We start from the raw sequence: 18,624 nt of genomic DNA, 5'->3' as shown, positions 1-18,624 counted from the left end.
GGGGGGTTTTCGCCGTTTGCCTTCCCCTGGGGGAGGCAAACAGCGAAAAACCCCGCCGCGCCGCAATTCGGCTCCGGGACTGGCTTGGCGGTGGCGGGATGTTCCCGCCACCGCCAAGCCAGTCCGCAGCGGGGGCTTTTCGCCGTTTGCCTTCCCCTGGGGGAGGCAAACAGCGAAAAACCCCGCCGCGCCGCAATTCGGCTCCGGGACTGGCTTGGCGGTGGCGGGATGTTCCCGCCACCGCCAAGCCAGTCCGCAGCGGGGGGTTTTCGCCGTTTGCCTTCCCCTGGGGGAGGCAAACAGCGAAAAACCCCGCCGCGCCGCAATTCGGCTCCGGGACTGGCTTGGCGGTGGCGGGAAAAAGGGGAGGAATTCCTCCCCTTCTTCCCGCCGCTGCCAAGCCAAAGCGGGCCTCCCTCCGCGCCCGCTGCCGCTTCGGCTTCCTCGGGTTCCCCGAGGAAGCGCCGTCCCATGCCGGAGGTGTGCGGCAAGGCTGCCGGGGGGGGGGAGCGCTTCTCTCCCCCGCCGCCTCACCGCGCACCTCCAGCATGAGACTGGGCTTCGGAGCGGCGGTTGGCGGAGCGGCAGTTGGCTGTTCCCTGTGTCCCGAGAGCACGGGTCCAATCCCTGTGTCCCTGGTTGTCCCTCCGTCCAATCCCTGTGTCTCTGGGGGACATGCGCAGTACCCCAGGGACACACGGGACATCTGGACGCAGGGACAACATGGAAATTATTATATAGGATATGTATATATATATATGAGTATGTATATATGTATATGTATGTATATATGTATATGTGTATATATACATATGTATATATATGAGTGGTACTCTGATTTTGACTCAAGAAAATCACCATTTTATACTTCAAATCGGGGGGGGGGAAGTAGGTGGACAAAAGTACAAAGATTCACAAAAGGTTTAGGGGTATGTGCAGTGCCGGGTTTATGTATAAGCTAAACAAGCTATAGTTTGGGGGCCCCACTCTCTTGGTCGTTTAGTCGTGTCCGACTCTTCGTGATATAGGGATATAACTGCCTAAATTGTATAGAAGTATGTTTATGTATGCTTCTACAGCAGCGAGAATGCTACTTGCCCCCCAAAATGGAAAGAAGCAAAAGTCCAAGCCAAGGAAGGATGGATACAAAAACTTGTGGAATATGTAGGAATGGCGAAGCTTACTGGAAGAGTAAGAAATCAAGACTTTTCATAAAAGAATGGAAATGGTTTATTGGATATTTATTGCTATTTAACGCTTTTCCCACAGAGAAAGCCAGTATCCTCACTTTCAGATTTCAGCAATCGCTTGGAGACTTTTTATTTTTTACACCGACAAGACTATGCAGTTGTTTCTAAGTTTTCCCAAGTAGCCCGTCATTTTGATACATGTTCTGTGCTGTGTTTAATTCTTTTTCATAGAATCGTAGAGTTGGAAGGGACCCCCAAGGCTCATCTGGTCCAACCTCCTGCAGTGCAGATGTTGTTGTTGTTTAGTCGTTTAGTCGTGTCCGACTCTTCCTGACCCCATGGACCATAGCACGCCAGGCACTCCTGTCTTGCACTGCCTCCCGCAGTTTGGTCAGACTCATGTTGGTGGCTTTGAGACCATTGTCCAACCAGGTGAATCTCAGTTAAAAGCATCCGTGACAGGGGGGGAATTTTTGTTAAAACGTTCTTTTGTATTGCTGTGCCCCAACCTGCCGTTTGGGGAGAGAGCAACAGTGCCGGATTGACGTATAAGCCAAACAAGCTAGAGTTTAGGCCCCCACTCTCTGTCCCCCCCCCAAAAAAAATTTTTTTTAAGGAAAAAAGAACGTGGATGTACATTTCTAAAATATAAGATAAAAAACAAATAAAATAAAACCTACCTACAGCAACAGTGTTTTGTGTTGGGTAGGCTCCTACGATGTAATAACAGTATTAGTAATAATAATAATAATAATAATAATAATAATAATAATAATATTTATACCCTGCCCAGAAACACCGTTGTAAATAAGTAAAATAAAAAAATTCCTTCAGTAGCACCTTAAAGACCAACTAAGTTTTTATTTTGGGATGAGCTTTCGTGTGCATGCACACTTCTTCAGATACACTTGAAACAGAAGAGTCAAGTGTATCCGAAGAAGTGTGCATGCACACGAAAGCTCATACCAAAATAAAAACTTAGTTGGTCTTTAAGGTGCTACTGAAGGAATTTTTTTATTTTACTTCGACTCAGACCAACACGGTTACCTACCTGTAAATAAGTAAGATTCCTGCCATTTGCGATTTTGAGACAGTGCTGAAAATATCCCCCTGCAGCTCGGATGCTTTGCGTCCCAGAAACTAACAAGGGGGTGCGATATATTTTTTAAATGCCGTGAAGAAAGGCTTGGGGCAGGGGAGCACTAGGTGTGGAAAGGGTTCAAGCATCCCCACCTGCCAGCCCTCCCTGGTGGCAACCCCCCCACCCAGCATCACAACAATCTCTGACCCCCTGGTAATTGCGTAAGGCAAAGCACAGGACCAGGGGACCCGATTGTAGCGAGGGCAGTAGCTCAGTGGTAGAACATCTGCTTGGCATGCAGAAGGTCTTATGTTCAATCCCCAAAGGCATCTCCAGTTAGGGATGGGAGGGAACTCCCTGTCTGAAATCTAGCTGCTGCCAGTCAGTGTGAACGCTACTGAGCTATATGGACTGATGGCCTAACTTGGCGACCTTTTCAGGTTTGGATTATCATAAAAGATGCGGGAGGAATTGATTAATGATAGGACCCACGTAGGGGAGGAGAGAAGTCCAGGAGATTCCTTGGAATCTTGTTGTTGTTGTTATTATTATTATTATTATTATTATTATTATTATTATTATTATTTATGTTTGATATACCTCTGTAAAATTTTAAGTTGGAAAACCAAAGAAATAAATTTTAAAGAGAGAGAGAGAAGAAAGTGTACAGCACGTAGTTAATCTGTGGAACTCCCTGCTGCAGGAGGCGGTGATGAGCACCAACTTGCATGGCTTTAAAAGAGAGGATTGCTCCAGTGCCCGAATCCTTCTTGCTAGTTTCCCACAGAAAACTGTTCAGCCACTGTGAGATCAGGATGCTGGACTAGACGAGGCGTTGGCCTGATCCAGCAGGCTCTTCTGATGCTCTCCTACTTTGCAACGTGCTCCTGGTCTCACTCCTGTTTGCCACACAGCAGGGTCCACATCAGGCTTGCGCCGCAGTGGTGAGCATGGCGGTTGAGTTTCACCCCACCCAAAACGGGTGCTTGATTGACATTTGTGCAGACATGTCCTAAGCCACCGCCTCAGTCCTCTTTGTTTTTTTCCTCCTGCAAGGTGGCAGGGCTATATTACCGCCTGGATTTATGAGCTAAATGTGCATATTTCGGCTACATACCTGGGACGTCTTACGCAATTGTTGGGCATGTCCCAGCTGCACTGGAAGGTTCTGACCTCAACTTCCCTCTGAACAGGAGCAGCCCCCCCCCCCTGTTCCTAGAAGCCATAAATGTGGCGCAATGGCAAGAATGGGTTATTTTGCAATGGATCAAAGGTCGAGAGAGTCCCGACCTTCACTAAGCAACAATAGTGGCGCATCTCCATCCTCAGAAACCATTAGTTCCGCTAGCTGAGAAAAATGGGGCTGATAAAATGCTGATAAATGAAAGCAATTTGAGGTTAAGTTTCACCGAAAGCAGGAACCCCTGCAAGCTGTTTGGTGGTGCCTAGCCAGATAGGAGACATATAGTCCAATCCCATGCATACAGTGGTAGATTTACGTATAAGCTAAACAAGCTATAGCTTAGAATCGTAGAGTTGGAAGAGACCACAAGGGCCATCCAGTCCAACCCCCTGCCAAGCAGGAAACACCATCAAAGCATTCTTGACATATGGCTGTCAAGCCTCTGCTTAAAGACCTCCAAAGAAGGAGACTCCACCACACTCCTTGGTAGCAAATTCCACTGCTGAACAGCTCTTACTGTCAGGAAGTTCTTCCTAATGTTTAGGTGGAATCTTCTTTCTTGAAGTTTGAATCCATTGCTCCGTGTCCGCTTCTCTGGAGCAGCAGAAAACAATCTTTCTCCCTCCTCCATATGACATCCTTTCATATATTGGAACATGGCTATCATATCACCCCTTAACCTTCTCTTCTCCAGGCTAAACATACCCAGCTCCCTAAGCTGTTCCTCATAAGGCATAGTTTCCAGGCCTTTGACCATTTTGGTTTCCCTCCTCTGGACACGTTCCAGCATGTCAGTATCCTTCTTGAACTGTGGTGCCCAGAACTGGACACAGTACTTCAGGTGAGGTCTGACCAGAGCGGAATACAGTGGTACTGTTACTTCCCTTGATCTAGATGCTATACTCCTATTGATGCAGCCCAGAATTGCATATGTCAAGAATGCTTTGATGGCGTTTCCTGCTTGGCTGGGGGTTGGACTGGATGGCTCTTGTGGTCTCTTCCAACTCTGTGATTCATGGGCCCCGCCTGCTAGCCTTCTCCCTAAAATATCACTGGTGTGCTTTTTTCTATTTATAGGGTGCCGACATTCTGCATGGACTGGTTGCAAGGCAACATGTGCAAATGGCTTTAGATACCCATTATATCCATAAATTACCATATAGCGCATATTCAACACAAAAAGCAGCGACCATTTGTTGTTGACAGAGGACAGCTGGTCATATAAAGGGCCCCATTACCGTCAGTAGCTTAGGGCCTCATCAAACCTAAATCCGGTCCAACATGCATATTTAGAATCATTGAATTGCAGAGTTGGAAGGGACACCAAAGGTCATCTAGCCCAACCCCCTGCAAGGCAGGAATTTACTTGGCAGTAAAGCCCACTTTTTTCAAGGACGCTTACCTCCAGGTAACTGTGCACAGGATGAGGGACGCAGGTGGCGCTGTGGTCTAAACCACTGAGTCTCTTGGGCTTGCCAATTGGAAGGTTGGCGGTTCAAATCCCCGCAACGGGGTGAGCTCCCATTGTTCTGTCCCAGCTCCTGCCAACTTAGCAGTTCAAAAGCATTCCAGGGCAAGTAGATAAATAGGTATCGCTGCGAAGGGAAGGTAAAAAAACAAACAAAAAAAACTCTGCACAGGATTAGCACCTATGAGGCAAACAGGGACGTACCTCAGCCATCTCCTGAAAGAGCTACTGTTTATAGACAGGTCTTCACAATGATTCTCTCCTTTTTAACCAACTCGTAATGATTTTCGTTATGTTTTATGGATATTTGTATGAACTGATTATATGACCACGTTGCAAGCCGCAGTGATACACTTTATAAAAGTGTGGCTCATATATATTTAAATAACCGATGCTACTCTTTACTCAGGGACCCCTTGCAATTTGCTTGGATTATTGCCCACATTCCTGTGGGAAATTGATTATGAGCCTTAATGCCACTCACTCAAGAACCCCCAACTTTCTCTCAACAGAAGAAGCCTCAAGCAAACACAATTGCTGAAAGCTTTAAAAAAAACACTCCAAAAAAAACCAACAACTCACCATTGTACTCTTCTAAGCAAGCCACTGGCTATATGCCATGATTCTCTCTGGCCAAGCCTGACCTGGTATTAAAAAACAACAACCATCTAATTCATTTAATAAGTAACGTGAGATAAATTAAAGTGTCAAACGGTAGAGATGGGAAGGGCAGAAAGACAGCATTCTTCGCTGGAACGACATCTAGTTCCAGTTAAGGAGCAGAGGTGAAAGGGAAAACCTTTTTAACTGGGGCTTTTGAAGAAATGTTGACCTTGGACCTCTTTAACTCCATCTTAATACTTGTACACACATATTTTAACAATCATCTTCTGACTGAGAAGCGATGCTCTAACATTCCCAAGCTAGCCAGGTTTTTGCAGAGCTGAAACCTGTGAAGTTGAAATAACTTTGTCACTTGTACAACTTGTATACAGTGAGAGTCCACTGTAATAAAGTTATAAAGGTTTGTAGCAGTTCTTCCACACTTTAAAAAAATATTTGTTTTAGACCCTTCAGAAAAGCCCCGTGAACTGTTTGCAAGGCACCTTGAGGGTCCCTTGCCTTCATAGCAATCTTCATGGAGATCCATGTTCCTGGCCGTCGCCAATGAGGTGCCCAGTGGCGTTTGCTGCAAGTTCATGGGATCGGTTTCAATCAATGATGTGGACAAGTTCTTCGCAACGATGTGGCTAGCAGTGTGTCTGTCCCCTTGACCCTTTGGGCTTATTAAAGCTTGCCAAGGGGATATGACCAAGTGGGTCCGGCATGCAGTCAATGCGTTAGTGCAGGAGTGCTCTCAGCTGTCCTGAAAGACACCATGATCTCACCACTCCAGAAAAAAACCGCACCCTAGATCTGTTGGTTTGCGACAACTACTAAAAGGTAAAGGTAAAGGGACCCCTGACCATTAGGTCCAGTTGTGGACGACTCTGGGGTTGTGGCGTTCATCTTGCTTTATTGGCCAAGGGAGCCGGGTCATGTGGCCAGCATGACTAAGCCGCTTCTGGCGAACCAGAGCAGCGCACAGAAACGCCGTTTACCTTCTCGCTGGAGCGGTACTTATTTATCTACTTGCACTTTGATGTGCTTTCGAACTGCTAGGTTGGCAGAAGCAGGGACCGAGCAATGGGAGCTTAACCCGTTGCGGGGATTCGAGCTGCCAACCTTCTGGTCGGCAAGACCTAGACTCAGTGGTTTAGATCATAGCGCCACCCAAAGACCCATTTCAGGAAGGTGGTTGACAGGGTTGTGGGGCAATATTTGCCAAGTACTCTTGGAACAGATTGTCTTGACCTATTTCAGTGTGGGTTCAGGCCTGGTTATGGGGCCAAATTGGCTTTTGTCGCCTTTCTTGAGAGAAAGATCATGTATTTGTGGCATGGCTCCTTTCTGCACCATTTGGGGAAATATCAGAAACCCAGAGCCACACGAGAAGTATTGCTATGCCTCTTCTCCCCACAACACTGTTGCCTTTCCAGAAGGGAAGCAGGACAGTGACACCTTGGTTTAAGAACAGCTTAGTTTATGAACAACTTGGATTAAGAACGCTGCAAACCCAGAAGTAGGTGTTTTGGTTTGTGAACTTTGCCTTGGGAGCAGAACATGTTCCGCTTCCTGTTGAGAGTGTTCCCTTTGTAAATTGAGTCCCCCGCTGCTATGGGTGGGAAAGCACGCCTTGGTTTAAGAACGCTTTGCTTTAAGAACGGATTTCCGAAACAGATTAAGTTCGTAAACCAAGGTACCACTGGACTGTGTTCCCCTGCCTTATGGGCTGGGGGGGGGGGGTTCCTTGTTATCTCCCCAAAAGGCAACATACTTAAAGCAAGAAAAGCTTCCCACCCCATTCCTCCACCTGTACACAGGTATTTCTTTTGTTATCCAGGAGGGATTCAGAAGCAGAGCTGGAAAAACATTTTGCCATTAGCCAAAAACATTTTTCATAGAATCATAGAGTTGGAAGAGACCACAAGGGCCATCCAGTCCAACCCCCCTTTTTGCTCTGCCAAGCATTTTTAGAGAATACATTTTATTTGTTGTTGGGTCATTTGATCTTGTATGCTACCATTTTATGTTGTATGTTATGATTTTTGTTGTATGTTTAAAATTTTATTTGTTGTATGCTGCCACAGTATTATGAGCTATTACAGCTCCTAAATACCTTTATAGATAAAGTAAAGAATAAAACGCTTCCTACAAGAGTATTTGAGCATCGACCATCAAACTTGGTTAGAACTTCCTATCTTTCCTGCTGCCAGACAGACCCAAATTTCCTTTCCCCCATATACTAATACTTGTCAGGTTAGGCTGCAGAATCTGAATCCCAAAACATGTCTAGACAACCACCAGGGTTTCATCTGGCACCACCCAGCAATTATGAAAATCATTTTATTCTGGATGTGGGATTCTAGAATATCTCTTAGCCCTTGCAGATCAGAACTGCAATGACATTCATAAGAATGCTGTCAAGTAGGTAGTGGAACTAATCTACTTATCTAGCATTCTTTAACCACCTCAATTGTGAGCACAAAAAGGGGACCTGAAGGCATGTTTCAGTTGTCCCAGAAGAAATATTTATATTTGGCAGCCACTGGCCTTTCAATTCAAACAATGAAAATATTTCGTATTAACTTGTCTCAAGAAACTGCACATACTCTAAGGCTGCAATCCTAAACCCATTTACTAGAGGAAGACCTGTGGTTTACTTCTAAAGTAAGCATTTTTTGGATCACATTTTATCGCCAGAATATAAATTTACCCTACTAAATAAACAGTGGAAATACAAGGACACCCACAGGAACAGTTGAATGACATCCACTGAAAAACCACCTAACAAAGATGGCTTTATAGATTATTTATTCTGTTAGTTTACTGGGGATGGGGGGGGGAGAGGCAATTGGGAAAATTCAGTGTGTCTTAATCCATGTTAAGCGATCTCCAAACATTTGGGGGAAAAACCTTCAACGTGTTACCACAGTGAACCCTGTTCCACTTCTACGATCATCTCTAAAACCATGAGGTCTGTATTCTTTCTTTGTGTACTTGATTCTGACCAAACTAAACCTCCTGATGTATATTTTGTTCCAGGAGACTTAGTTGGGTCAGAATCGAGTACAGTGGTACCTCGGTTTAAGTACACAATTGGTTCCGGAAGTCTGTACTTAACCTGAAGCCTACTTAACCTGAAGCGAACTTTCCCACTGAAAGTAATGGAAAGTGGATTAATCCGTTCCAGACGGGTCCGCAGAGTACTCAACCTGAAGCGTACTTAACCCGAAGTATGAGTGTAATTGGTTCTGGAAGTCCGTACTTAACCTGAAGCGAACTTTCCCATTGAAAGTAATGGAAAGTGGATTAATCCGTTCCAGACGGGTCCGCGGAGTACTTAAACTGAAAGTACTCAAACCGAAGCGTACTTAAACCGAGGTATGACTGTATACACTTCTGGAGATAACGCTAACACATTACTTCTGTAAAAAAAGAATATCCTTCCAGTAGCACCTTAGAGAGCAACGTAAGTTTGTCATTGGTATGAGCTTTCGTGTGCATGCACACTTTTTTTATATATATATATAAAATTGTTTCAACTACGGCAGACCAACATGGCTACCTACGTGTAACATTGCTTCTGGTCAATGAGCCACCATAGCTGCTAGAGGGCTGTGAAAAATTGTCTCCAGGGCTTTTTAGACCCATCTACCCAGGTACTATCTGAAAATCTGAAACCAGAGAGGAGCGTTGTGTTGCCAGATGCGAAATATATTGGCATTATTTTCAGCTCTCCTGCTCCGCTATTTAATGGAAACAACTGAACAGAAACCCCATTACACCACAAACTTTGAACACCTTTAATACCATCACGGCTTCCTGGGAACCGTAGTTTATTTGAGACGCTGAACATTCCATTGGAAATTCCTTGGGACTCTCCTTTCACAAAAAGGCAAAATTCCCAGGACTGGCTGGGAAAGGAATCTCCAGCATTTCAAGTCTATACAGCAGAACATGGAGATTTATCTCCAGATGTTGTTGAACTCCAATTCCTATCATCCCCAGCCCACACGGCTAATGGGATAATGGGATTTGTAGCACAGTAACATCTGAAGGCAACACATTGGCAGCAGAAGACAAACCTCATACACAAAGGCCTACAGTGGTTTTCATGATTCAGAAGATCTGTGTGTTTCTAAGGAGCCGGCGGATATTAAGACAATTCATTCTCTGACACTCCTAATTCTCTGCTGTAGATCCTTCCATCAAAGTGCACTTGAACACCTCTTGAAAGGCAGCCAGAAAAGGCTCGGTGGCTTCTTCAACCGAGACATGTCTCTGGAGTTCTCTGCTTAGGGAGGTCACCTCCTTCCCCTCCAGCCCACAAGGAACAATGTGGTCAAACCACGTCAAGTCGGTGGAGCAGTTCAGAGCCAAACCGTGCGAGGTGATATGCCTCCCACAGTGGATGCCTGCAGAGCGAGAAAAGAGAGATGCATTAAACCTACTGGGAAGGGAGAGCTGCCGTCGATTTATCAAGCGCTGTGCCGCAATGCAGTGGTACCTTGGTTCTCAAACTTAATCTGTTGCAGAAGTCTGTTCCAAAACCAAAGCGCGCTTTCCCATAGAAAGTAATGCAAAATGGATTAATCTGTTCCAGACTTTTTAAACCAACCCCTAAAACAGCAATTTAACATGAATTTTACTAACGAGACCATTGATCCATAAAAATGAAAGCAATAAACAGTGTACTGCAGTCACACAATCAATCAGTAGCTGAACTGGGTTCCAGGTTCCAGGGAACCAGGCAGAGGGCCTTCTCGGTAGTGGCACCCGCCCTGTGGAACGCCCTTCCACCAGATGTCAAAGAGAAAAACAACTACCAGACTTTTAGAGGACATCTGAAGGCAGCCCTGTTTAGGGAAGCTTTTAATGTTTAATAAATTATTGTATTTTAATACTTCTGTTGGAAGCCACCCAGAGTGGCTGGGGAAACCCGGCCAGATGGGCGGGGTATAATAATAATAATAATAATAATAATAATAATAATTATTATTATTATTATTATTATTATTATTATTATTCCACACAGTCACAAAAACAAAACGAAAAGAGCCGCAAAAACAAAAACGCAAAATAAATAGCAAAAACAGACAGACCTCAGCGTAACACTCAAAATAGAAGTGCGGCACTCAAATCGGAAGCGTAACACTCAAAACAGAGCATTTTCAGCTTCTGAAAAAAGTTCACAAATTGGAACACTTAACTTCTGGGTTTGCAGTGTTTGGGTTTTTCCAAGTTGTTTGAGTACCAAGGCATTTGAGAACTAAGGTACCACTGTACTGAAGAAAACTACTGCATGGAGTAACCTCAGAGTGAACCCCGAAATAAATCAACTTCCAGCAAATTATTAACCCGGCATTTAAAAGGTAGCAAAATTTAAGATTAGGGCTGCAATATTTAATTGACTCACCAGTGAAATGAATTAACTTACAAATAGTTTAATTGGCTGAAGGCTATCTCTCCCCTAACAAAAATGTGGTATTATGATAAATTTGCCCTGTTACGGGAGCTCATCCCAAAAGAAGTAGGGGATAAATGAAAGGAGATATCAATTCAGGATATGGATAAAAGTTGGGAAACAGAAGGTATGAGGGAAGAGGAAGGCGAGATTTGGAATAAGATTGTTGTTGTTGTTTAGTCGTGTCCGACTCTTCGTGACCCCCTGGACCATAGAATAAGATTACTGTACTGTAATTGGTTACCAAAAAACCCCAAATCTCCTCCTTGTTGAAAGAGGAAGAAGTTAAAAATTGTGGTAAAAGAATTATGACTCCCTTTGAAGAATTAGTGAAAGGATACATGATAGACAGGGTTAAAATAATTTCAAAATTGTATAAGGTCCTACTAAATGAGGGGAAATCTTGAAAGAATATTGGAAGTTAGATACATAGAATAAGATTACTGTACTGTAATTGGTTACCAAAAAAACCCAAATCTCCTCCTTGTTGAAAGAGGAAGAAGTTAAAAATTGTGGTAAAAGGTCCTACTAAATGAGGGGAAATCTTGAAAGAATATTGGAAGTTAGATACCCAAGAACAGATTTTAGATGAAGATTGGGAAAGAGTTTTTCGGCAACCACCCTTTGTTGTGACTATATAGATAGGTATAGAGATAGATATGGATATAGATGTGCATATGGGTATAGCCCTAGATACATATAGATATAGATAGCCATTGATGTATACACACACACACACACACACACAGAGAGAGAGAGAGAGAGAGAGAGATGGATATATAGATATTGCCTTAGGTAGATATGATTTTTATATACATATAGACAGGTACTGTATAGAAATAGATATGGTTACAGTCATAAGGTAAAGGGACCCCTGACCATTAGGTCCAGTCGTGACCGACTCTGGGGTTGCGTGCTCATCTCGCATTATTGGCTGAGGGAGCCCGCGTACAGCTTCCGGGTCCTGTGGCCAGCATGACTAAGCCGCTTCTGGTGAATTAGAGCAGCACACGAAAACACCGTTTACCTTCCTGCCGGAGCGGTACCTATTTATCTACTTGCATTTTGACGTGCTTTTGAACTGCTAGGTTGGCAGGAGCTGGGATCAAGCAACGGGAGCTCACCCCGTCACAGGGATTCGAACCGCTGACCTTCTGATCAGCAAGCCCTAGGCTCAGTGGTTTAACCCACAGCACAACCTGTGGGTTACAGTCATACCTCGGTTTAAGTATGTCTCGGTTTGAGTACTTTCAGTTTAAGTACTCCACGGACTGTCGGGAACGGATTACAGTAATCCACTTTCCATTACTTTCAATGGGAAAGTTCGCTTCAGCTTAAGTACGCTTCAGGTTAAGTACGGATTTCCGGAACCAATTGTGTACTTAAACCGAGGTACCACTGTATAGATATGGATATGGGTATAGCCCTAGGTAGATATAGATAGCCATTGATATAGATATAGATATAGATATAGATATAGAGAGAGAGCTACGGATATCTAGATATAGCTCTAGATAGATATGATATTAGAGAGAGAGAGAGAGAGAGAGAGAGAGAGAGAGAGAGAGAGGTATAGAGATAAAATTTAAAAACATTTCTTCAGTAGCACCTTAAAGACCAACTAAGTTTTTATTTTGGTGTGCATGCACACGAAAGCTCATACCAAAATAAAAACTTAGCTGGTCTTTAAGGTGCTACTGAAGAAATGTTTTTATTTTGTTTCGACTCAGACCAACACGGCTACCTACCTGTAACTAGGTATAGAGATAGATATGGATACAGATGTGGATATGGGTATACACACACACACACACACACACAGAGAGAGAGAGAGAGAGAGAGAGAGAGAGAGAGAGAGAGAGAGAGAGAGAGAGAGAGAGATGGATATGGATATGGATATGGATATAGCCCTAGGTAGATATGATTTTTATACAGTATAATAAGACAGGTACTGTATAGAGATAAATATGGATATGATATGGCTAAGGAGGATAGAGATTTCTCTCTCACCCACCGATGGCGCAGACCTTCCTCCCTCGGAGCCAGACCCCGGTGTAGGGCGGCGGCAGGGCGGCGGCTTGAGGGAGGCCGAGTCTCCGGCAGGCGGCCACGGCCACGCTCTCCAGGGCGGCCACGTAGCCCCGCACGGGCAGCCCGAAGCGCCGCAGGTCCAGCACCGGGTAGGCCACCAGCTGGCCGGGCCCGTGGAAGGTGGCCAGGCCGCCGCGGGGGACGCGCTCGAAGCCGGCGCCCAGCGCCCTCAGGCGGCGCTCCTCCGACTCCGACTCCGCCGAGGCCCGCCGGGCGTCCAGGCCGCGCAGCCCCACCGTGAAGACGGGGCCCGACGGCTCCCACAGCAGCAGCCGGTGCGGCGCCTCGGAGGAGGAGGCCTCGCGGTGGCGCCTCACGCAGCGGCCCTGCGCCGCCAGGGAGTCCAGGTAGGCCGCGCGGCCTAGGCGCAGCACCCGCACCGGGGGAGCCGCCGCGCACGGAGGCCGCATCCGGCAGCCGGGGTCCGGAGGCACGGGCACGCCAGCGGGGAGGAGGAGAAGAAGAAGGGCAGAGGCGGATCCCCCCGCTTCGGAGGAGGAAGGAAGGAAGGAGAAGTTCTGGCGCAGGCCGCGAGAGGGCTCCTGAGCGCGTGCAGAGTGCATACGACGCCGGCGGGGATGGGGGATGGGGTGGGGTTATTTTGGCTGCGGCTGCTATTGATGGTAATAATAAATTAATAATAATAATATACCAAAGTATAATAATAGTGTTGTTGTTGTTATGAATATATGAATAAAAATTATTATTAATATTACTAGGCGGTGTGTAAATTAATAATAACAACGGCTGCTACTGGTGATAATAATAAATTATTATTAATAATATAGTATAGTATAATAAGTGTTATGAATACTGTATATTAATAAAATTATTGTTGTTAATATTATTAGGCGGCCTATAAATTAATGATAATAGCAACGGCTGCTACTGATGATAATAATAAATTATTATTAATAATAATATAGTATTCTTACACCTGCCCTCTGCTGCTCAGAGGATTGCTTGCATCATAGAAGCCATAGGATTGGAAGGGACCCCAAGCATCGTTCAGTCTAGCCTAGCCCCTTGCAATGCAGGAATCACAGCTAAATAATCCCTGGCAGATAGCCATCCAACCTCTGCGTAAAAACACGCCATGAAGGAGCGTTCACCACCTTCTTTGGTACGTGGTCTGTTCCACTGTTGAATGGCTCTTACTAGCAGAAAGTTCTTCCTAACTTTTAGTCTGAATCTTCTTCTTTGTAACTTGAATCCATTGAAACAGCAGAAAACAAGCCTCGGCGCAGTAGACCTGAAGGAGCGTCTCCACCCCCATCGTTCAGCCCGGACACTGAGGTCCAGTTCCGAGGGCCTTCTGGCGGTTCCCTGCCTGCGAGAAGTGAGGTTACAGGGAACCAGGCAGAGGGCCTTCTCGGTGGTGGCACCCGCCCTGTGGAACGCCCTCCCACCAGATGTCAAGGAAATAAACAACGACCTGACTTTTAGAAGACAGCTGAAGGCAGCCCAGTTTAGGGAAGCTTTTAATGTTTAATAGACTATTGTATTTTAATATTCTACTGGAAGCCGCCCAGACTGGCTGGGGAGACCCAGCCAGATGGGCAGGGTATAAATTATTATTATTATAATTATTATTACCACACCTTTTTTAAAAAAATGGCAACATTTCATATTTATATAAATTTATATAAATATGAAGGCTGGCACCAGGACTGAGTCTGGGCAAGGATCCCCACTTCCAGTAAGCTTAGCAAGTGGTGGTCCAGGGCAGGCATCCCTATTTTTTCCTGTTTTCCCCGCCTCCTTTTTTTTTTTACATTTTTACTCAAGCAGGATGTGCTGTAAACTGAAGTTCTCTGCAACCTTCTTTCCCCTATAATGCCCCTAGAGTTTTGCAGCACATCTGTCCCCACTGGAAAAAACAAAATGGGGCAGGGGAAGAAAGAAGGAAGCTGGTGACTACCTTCAGCCCTGCTTGGTTTAGTTTAGTTTATTGTTACGGTTCTCGACCAGCATACACATATATACATAAAACCAGGCATCCCCAAACTTCGGCCCTCCAGATGTTTTGGACTACAATTCCCATCATCCCTGGCCACTGGTCTTGTTAGCTAGGGGTCATGGGAGTTGTAGGCCAAAACATCTGGAGGGCCGCAGTTTGGGGGTGCCTGCATAAAACAATCCAAAATACAATCTAAAATATAAGCAATGAATATAAACCATTTCAACCATTATAAAAATTATTAGATAAAAGAAGATATCACCACTTGGGAGGGTACAACAAATGGTAGCAATGGATCATCTTTGGCTCTGTCCTGAAATTCGTGAGCACTACTTACTAGGTTCGGCTCGGATTTTTAGGGCTCTAGCACAGAACTTTGCTACCTTTGCTGTCACATTAGAGTTAGCATCTGAAAGAAGCCACTCTATATAGAAATTGTCTGAGTGTCCAGGAAGTTCAACCAGTATCGTGTGGATGAGCTCGCCTCGCACCTCCTCGTAGTAGCTGCATCGCAGGAGTATGTGGCCAATAGTTTCCACTCTGGCTCTTCCTCAGATCGTATAAATCTTTCACCCTGCTTGTTTTTCGTAGTGCCTGGGATTTTTCTGACTATGGCAGGTCTGGGCCTGGCAGTAAATTGAACAACAATGCTTACACAACCAAGAATGAGCCCTAACACAGCCCAGCAAGGGCAAAATGTGGATTGGGCTTTCTGGGTTCTAGTTATTATTTTTCATTTAATGTTGTAGGTTGTTGTTGTTTTTTGCCCGGGGGGAGGTCAGTCTCAAGGACGCCCTTAATCCCTTCCAGTACCTGGGGTCCTGTGCCCAGTAAGGGTTGGAATCTAATTGAGGAGGTTGCTAGACTGATCAGGCAACAACCTTAGCTGGCCACCAGCACCCCAAAAGAATCTCAGTTGCAAGAACTAAAACTAAGGGATGAGGCCCTCCAGTCTAATGCGTGGGCTTTTCATTCACCACTTTCACCAGGCTGCTAGATAGGAGAACAATAGCAGGGTGTGTGATCTGAGCTGGAAGCAGGTTGGGAGCTAGTCATGCTTGATCTGTGCTAATGGAGAAGCAAGATCTGTTTTGGCGTTAATGCCGTGAGCCCTGTCATCATGCTCAGGTTAAATGTAAAAAAGGTAAAGGACCCCTGGACGGTTAAGTCCAGTCAAAGGTGACTATGAGGTTACAGTTCTCATCTTGCCTTCAGGCTGAGGGAGCCGGCGTTTGTCCACAGGCAGCTTTCTGGGTCATGTGTGGCCAGCAGGACTAAACTGCTTCTGGTGCAACGGAACACCGTGACGGAAACCAGAGCGCATGGAAACGCCGTTTACCTTCCCGCTGCAGTGGTACCTATTTATCTACTTGCACTGGCATGCTTCGAACTGTTAAATGTATGTGCAAATCAAACCATATACCCTAGACACTACAGTCTCCGCTGACCTTCATTCCAAGGAAACCAAACCTGGGTAAGTGCCTGGAACCCTTGGAGTCTTTCGCCGCTTGGAAATAGGGGTCGCATGTAACATTATTTACACGATTTATAGCCTCACTGCTGTTTTGGCTAGTGCTGACAGTAAAAACAAGTAGATCAAGAATACGTTACATCCATAACGGGAAAAAACACAACCTGTTGCATTGAAAATGCACAACAATGACTAATAGCGGCAGTATCCGCTCTCTCCCCCAAATGCCGTGCAAAAAAGGTGCGCCTTGTTGACTAACTTCCTGAAGCCAGGAGGAGATGAGGCCACACACACCTCAATAGGCAGAGAGAGTTCCACATGCAAAGAGTTTGTTTTCTCCTGTGCTACACCAACTCAGATAAGGTTTGTGAACACACACAAATACGAGCCAACCCGCCTCGTTTCGTTTGTGCGTGTTTATCGCCCAGTTATTTTCCTTCTTTCTGGAGGAAGCGCCACATTTCATTTCCAAATATCAAAAGGCCAATGTTTTTCCTCTCTGGCTGGCTGTGGGGAAGCAAGGACAGGACGCAGTGGCAGGAAGGTTGCGTGATTCAAACAGGTCAGGGTTCCTGTTCAAAATAGGAAGAGGGGAATGTTGTGGTCAGTTCACTGCCAACATCCTGCTTGGTATGCAGAGAGAGGTCTTGGTTCCAAGTCCTGCCGCAAAAGGGGCAGTTTGCTGTTCCTACAAATATAAAGGCGCAGATAGGGCTGTGATGATATTTAGATAAATATTTTTTCAAAGGCATCAAGGAGAGGCAAGTTCCAAAGATGACTTGCTATACATTCCGCAGCCTGCTTTCCCCCTACCTTTTATTTCCAATAAGGTTTCACTATTTGACCACCAAAGTGTACAATTGCCAGCCTCAGGGTTCTCGATTCCTTGCTTGTCTAGATGCTTGAAATCCAGCTTACTGAACGTATAGGATCAGAGTTGTGGAACACCGGCATGCTCTCCTGCTCCAGAGAAGCGGACACGGAGCAAGGGATTCAAACTTCAAGAAAGAAGATTCCACCTAAACATTAGGAAGAACTTCCTGACAGTAAGAGCTGTTCGGCAGTGGAATTTGCTACCAAGGAGTGTGGTGGAGTCTCCTTCTTTGGAGGTCTTTAAGCAGAGGCGTGACAGGCATATGTCAAGAATGCTTTGATGGTGTTTCCTGCTTGGCAGGGGGTTGGACTGGATGACCCTTGTGGCCTCTTCCAACTCTGATTCTATGATTCTCCTGAGCTCTGGAGGAGACTTTGGGAACATGCCTTTGCATTCTATGCAAACTATCAGGGAGCTGTACGGAAAAACTCCAAACAACACTCAGTTCCCAGCATTCTTTGGGAGAAGCCATGATTGTTTAAAGCAGCACGGCACTGCTTTAAATGTCTCATGCAGATGGGGCCACACCAACAAGGATTATCCATGAGAAAAATGTACTTGGCACCTTCTGTAGAAAACAATATGGGCCAAGGAGCAGCTGGGGCTATGCGCCAACATGGAATTGTGCAACTGTGGCCTCCACGCCTTGCCAAACCACCAGGAGGAATTCTGGATCAACTTCCTTCATGGTTCTTACAGTGCATGAAGATGAGAAGTTGGACGCAAACACGAACTTCCTCGCGTTTCCTCTCTTCCCATCACTGTCTCAGGAGTGTAATTTGGGGTCAGCAAATACGCAGATGGACCAGGGGGCATGGTGGAGAGGAGCAAAATTATTATTATTATTCTAGTAAGGAATCCAAGGGCTTCCGCAGCCCAGAGGAATGAATGACCCCTCCATACCCAAAGCAGAACAGCATGATGCACAAGGCATTAGCAAAATGGTGTGTCACCCCTCCTTCCCACCTATCTCCACTAAGCAGATGGCTATCTTGAATGGCAAGGTGCAATTTTGCTGGTATTTCTCAAGCTAGTTTGCTGATAGAGTGTTTTTAGAAGATGTGAACGATTGCTAGGAAGTTAAGTACCATTTCTGAGCACAATTCAAAGTGCTGGTGCTGACCTTTAAAGCGCCAAATGTCCTTTGCCCTGTATATACCTGAAGGAATATGTTGTTGTTGTTGTTTAGTTGTTTAGTCGTGTCCGACTCTTCGTGACCCCATGGACCATAGCACGCCA

At 45.5% G+C, this 18,624-nt stretch overlaps 1 protein-coding gene and 1 long non-coding RNA gene across 3 annotated transcripts in view; one reads left to right on the top strand and one right to left on the bottom strand.

The window, feature by feature from the left end:
* LOC118085791 (uncharacterized) overlaps nucleotides 1-18,624 on the top strand; it is a 33,963-nt gene that overhangs the window by 7,688 nt on the left and 7,651 nt on the right. The gene's annotated exons all lie outside the window — the stretch shown is intronic.
* On the bottom strand, nucleotides 9,315-13,658 carry LIPT2 (lipoyl(octanoyl) transferase 2). 2 transcript variants are annotated; one of them, XM_088668886.1, is made up of 2 exons: nucleotides 13,000-13,658; nucleotides 9,315-9,940 (listed from the first exon to the last, which is right to left on the bottom strand). In XM_088668886.1, exons 1-2 carry the CDS (start codon nucleotides 13,641-13,643, stop codon nucleotides 9,868-9,870), a joined length of 717 nt encoding a protein of 238 aa, XP_088525012.1. In that variant the 5' UTR covers nucleotides 13,644-13,658; the 3' UTR covers nucleotides 9,315-9,867. The 2 variants fall into 2 exon arrangements, with proteins under 2 accessions (XP_088525012.1, XP_034971211.2); XM_035115320.3 differs by having other exon boundaries at nucleotides 13,004-13,655.

The sequence above is a fragment of the Zootoca vivipara genome, chromosome 4 (assembly GCF_965207765.1).
Source record: "Zootoca vivipara chromosome 4, rZooViv2.hap1.1, whole genome shotgun sequence".
Taxonomy (NCBI): Eukaryota; Metazoa; Chordata; class Lepidosauria; order Squamata; family Lacertidae; genus Zootoca; species Zootoca vivipara.
This window is presented reverse-complemented; position numbering and strand designations above follow the sequence as displayed.

Coding starts and splice junctions, on each gene's coding strand:
- LIPT2 (XM_035115320.3), bottom strand. CDS start 13,643: ATGCACTCTGCACGCGCTCAGGAGCCCTCTCGCGGCCTGCGCCAGAAC. Junction 9,941..13,003: donor GAGGAAGGTCTGCGCCATCG/GTGGGTGAGAGA, acceptor CTCGCTCTGCAG/GCATCCACTGTGGGAGGCAT.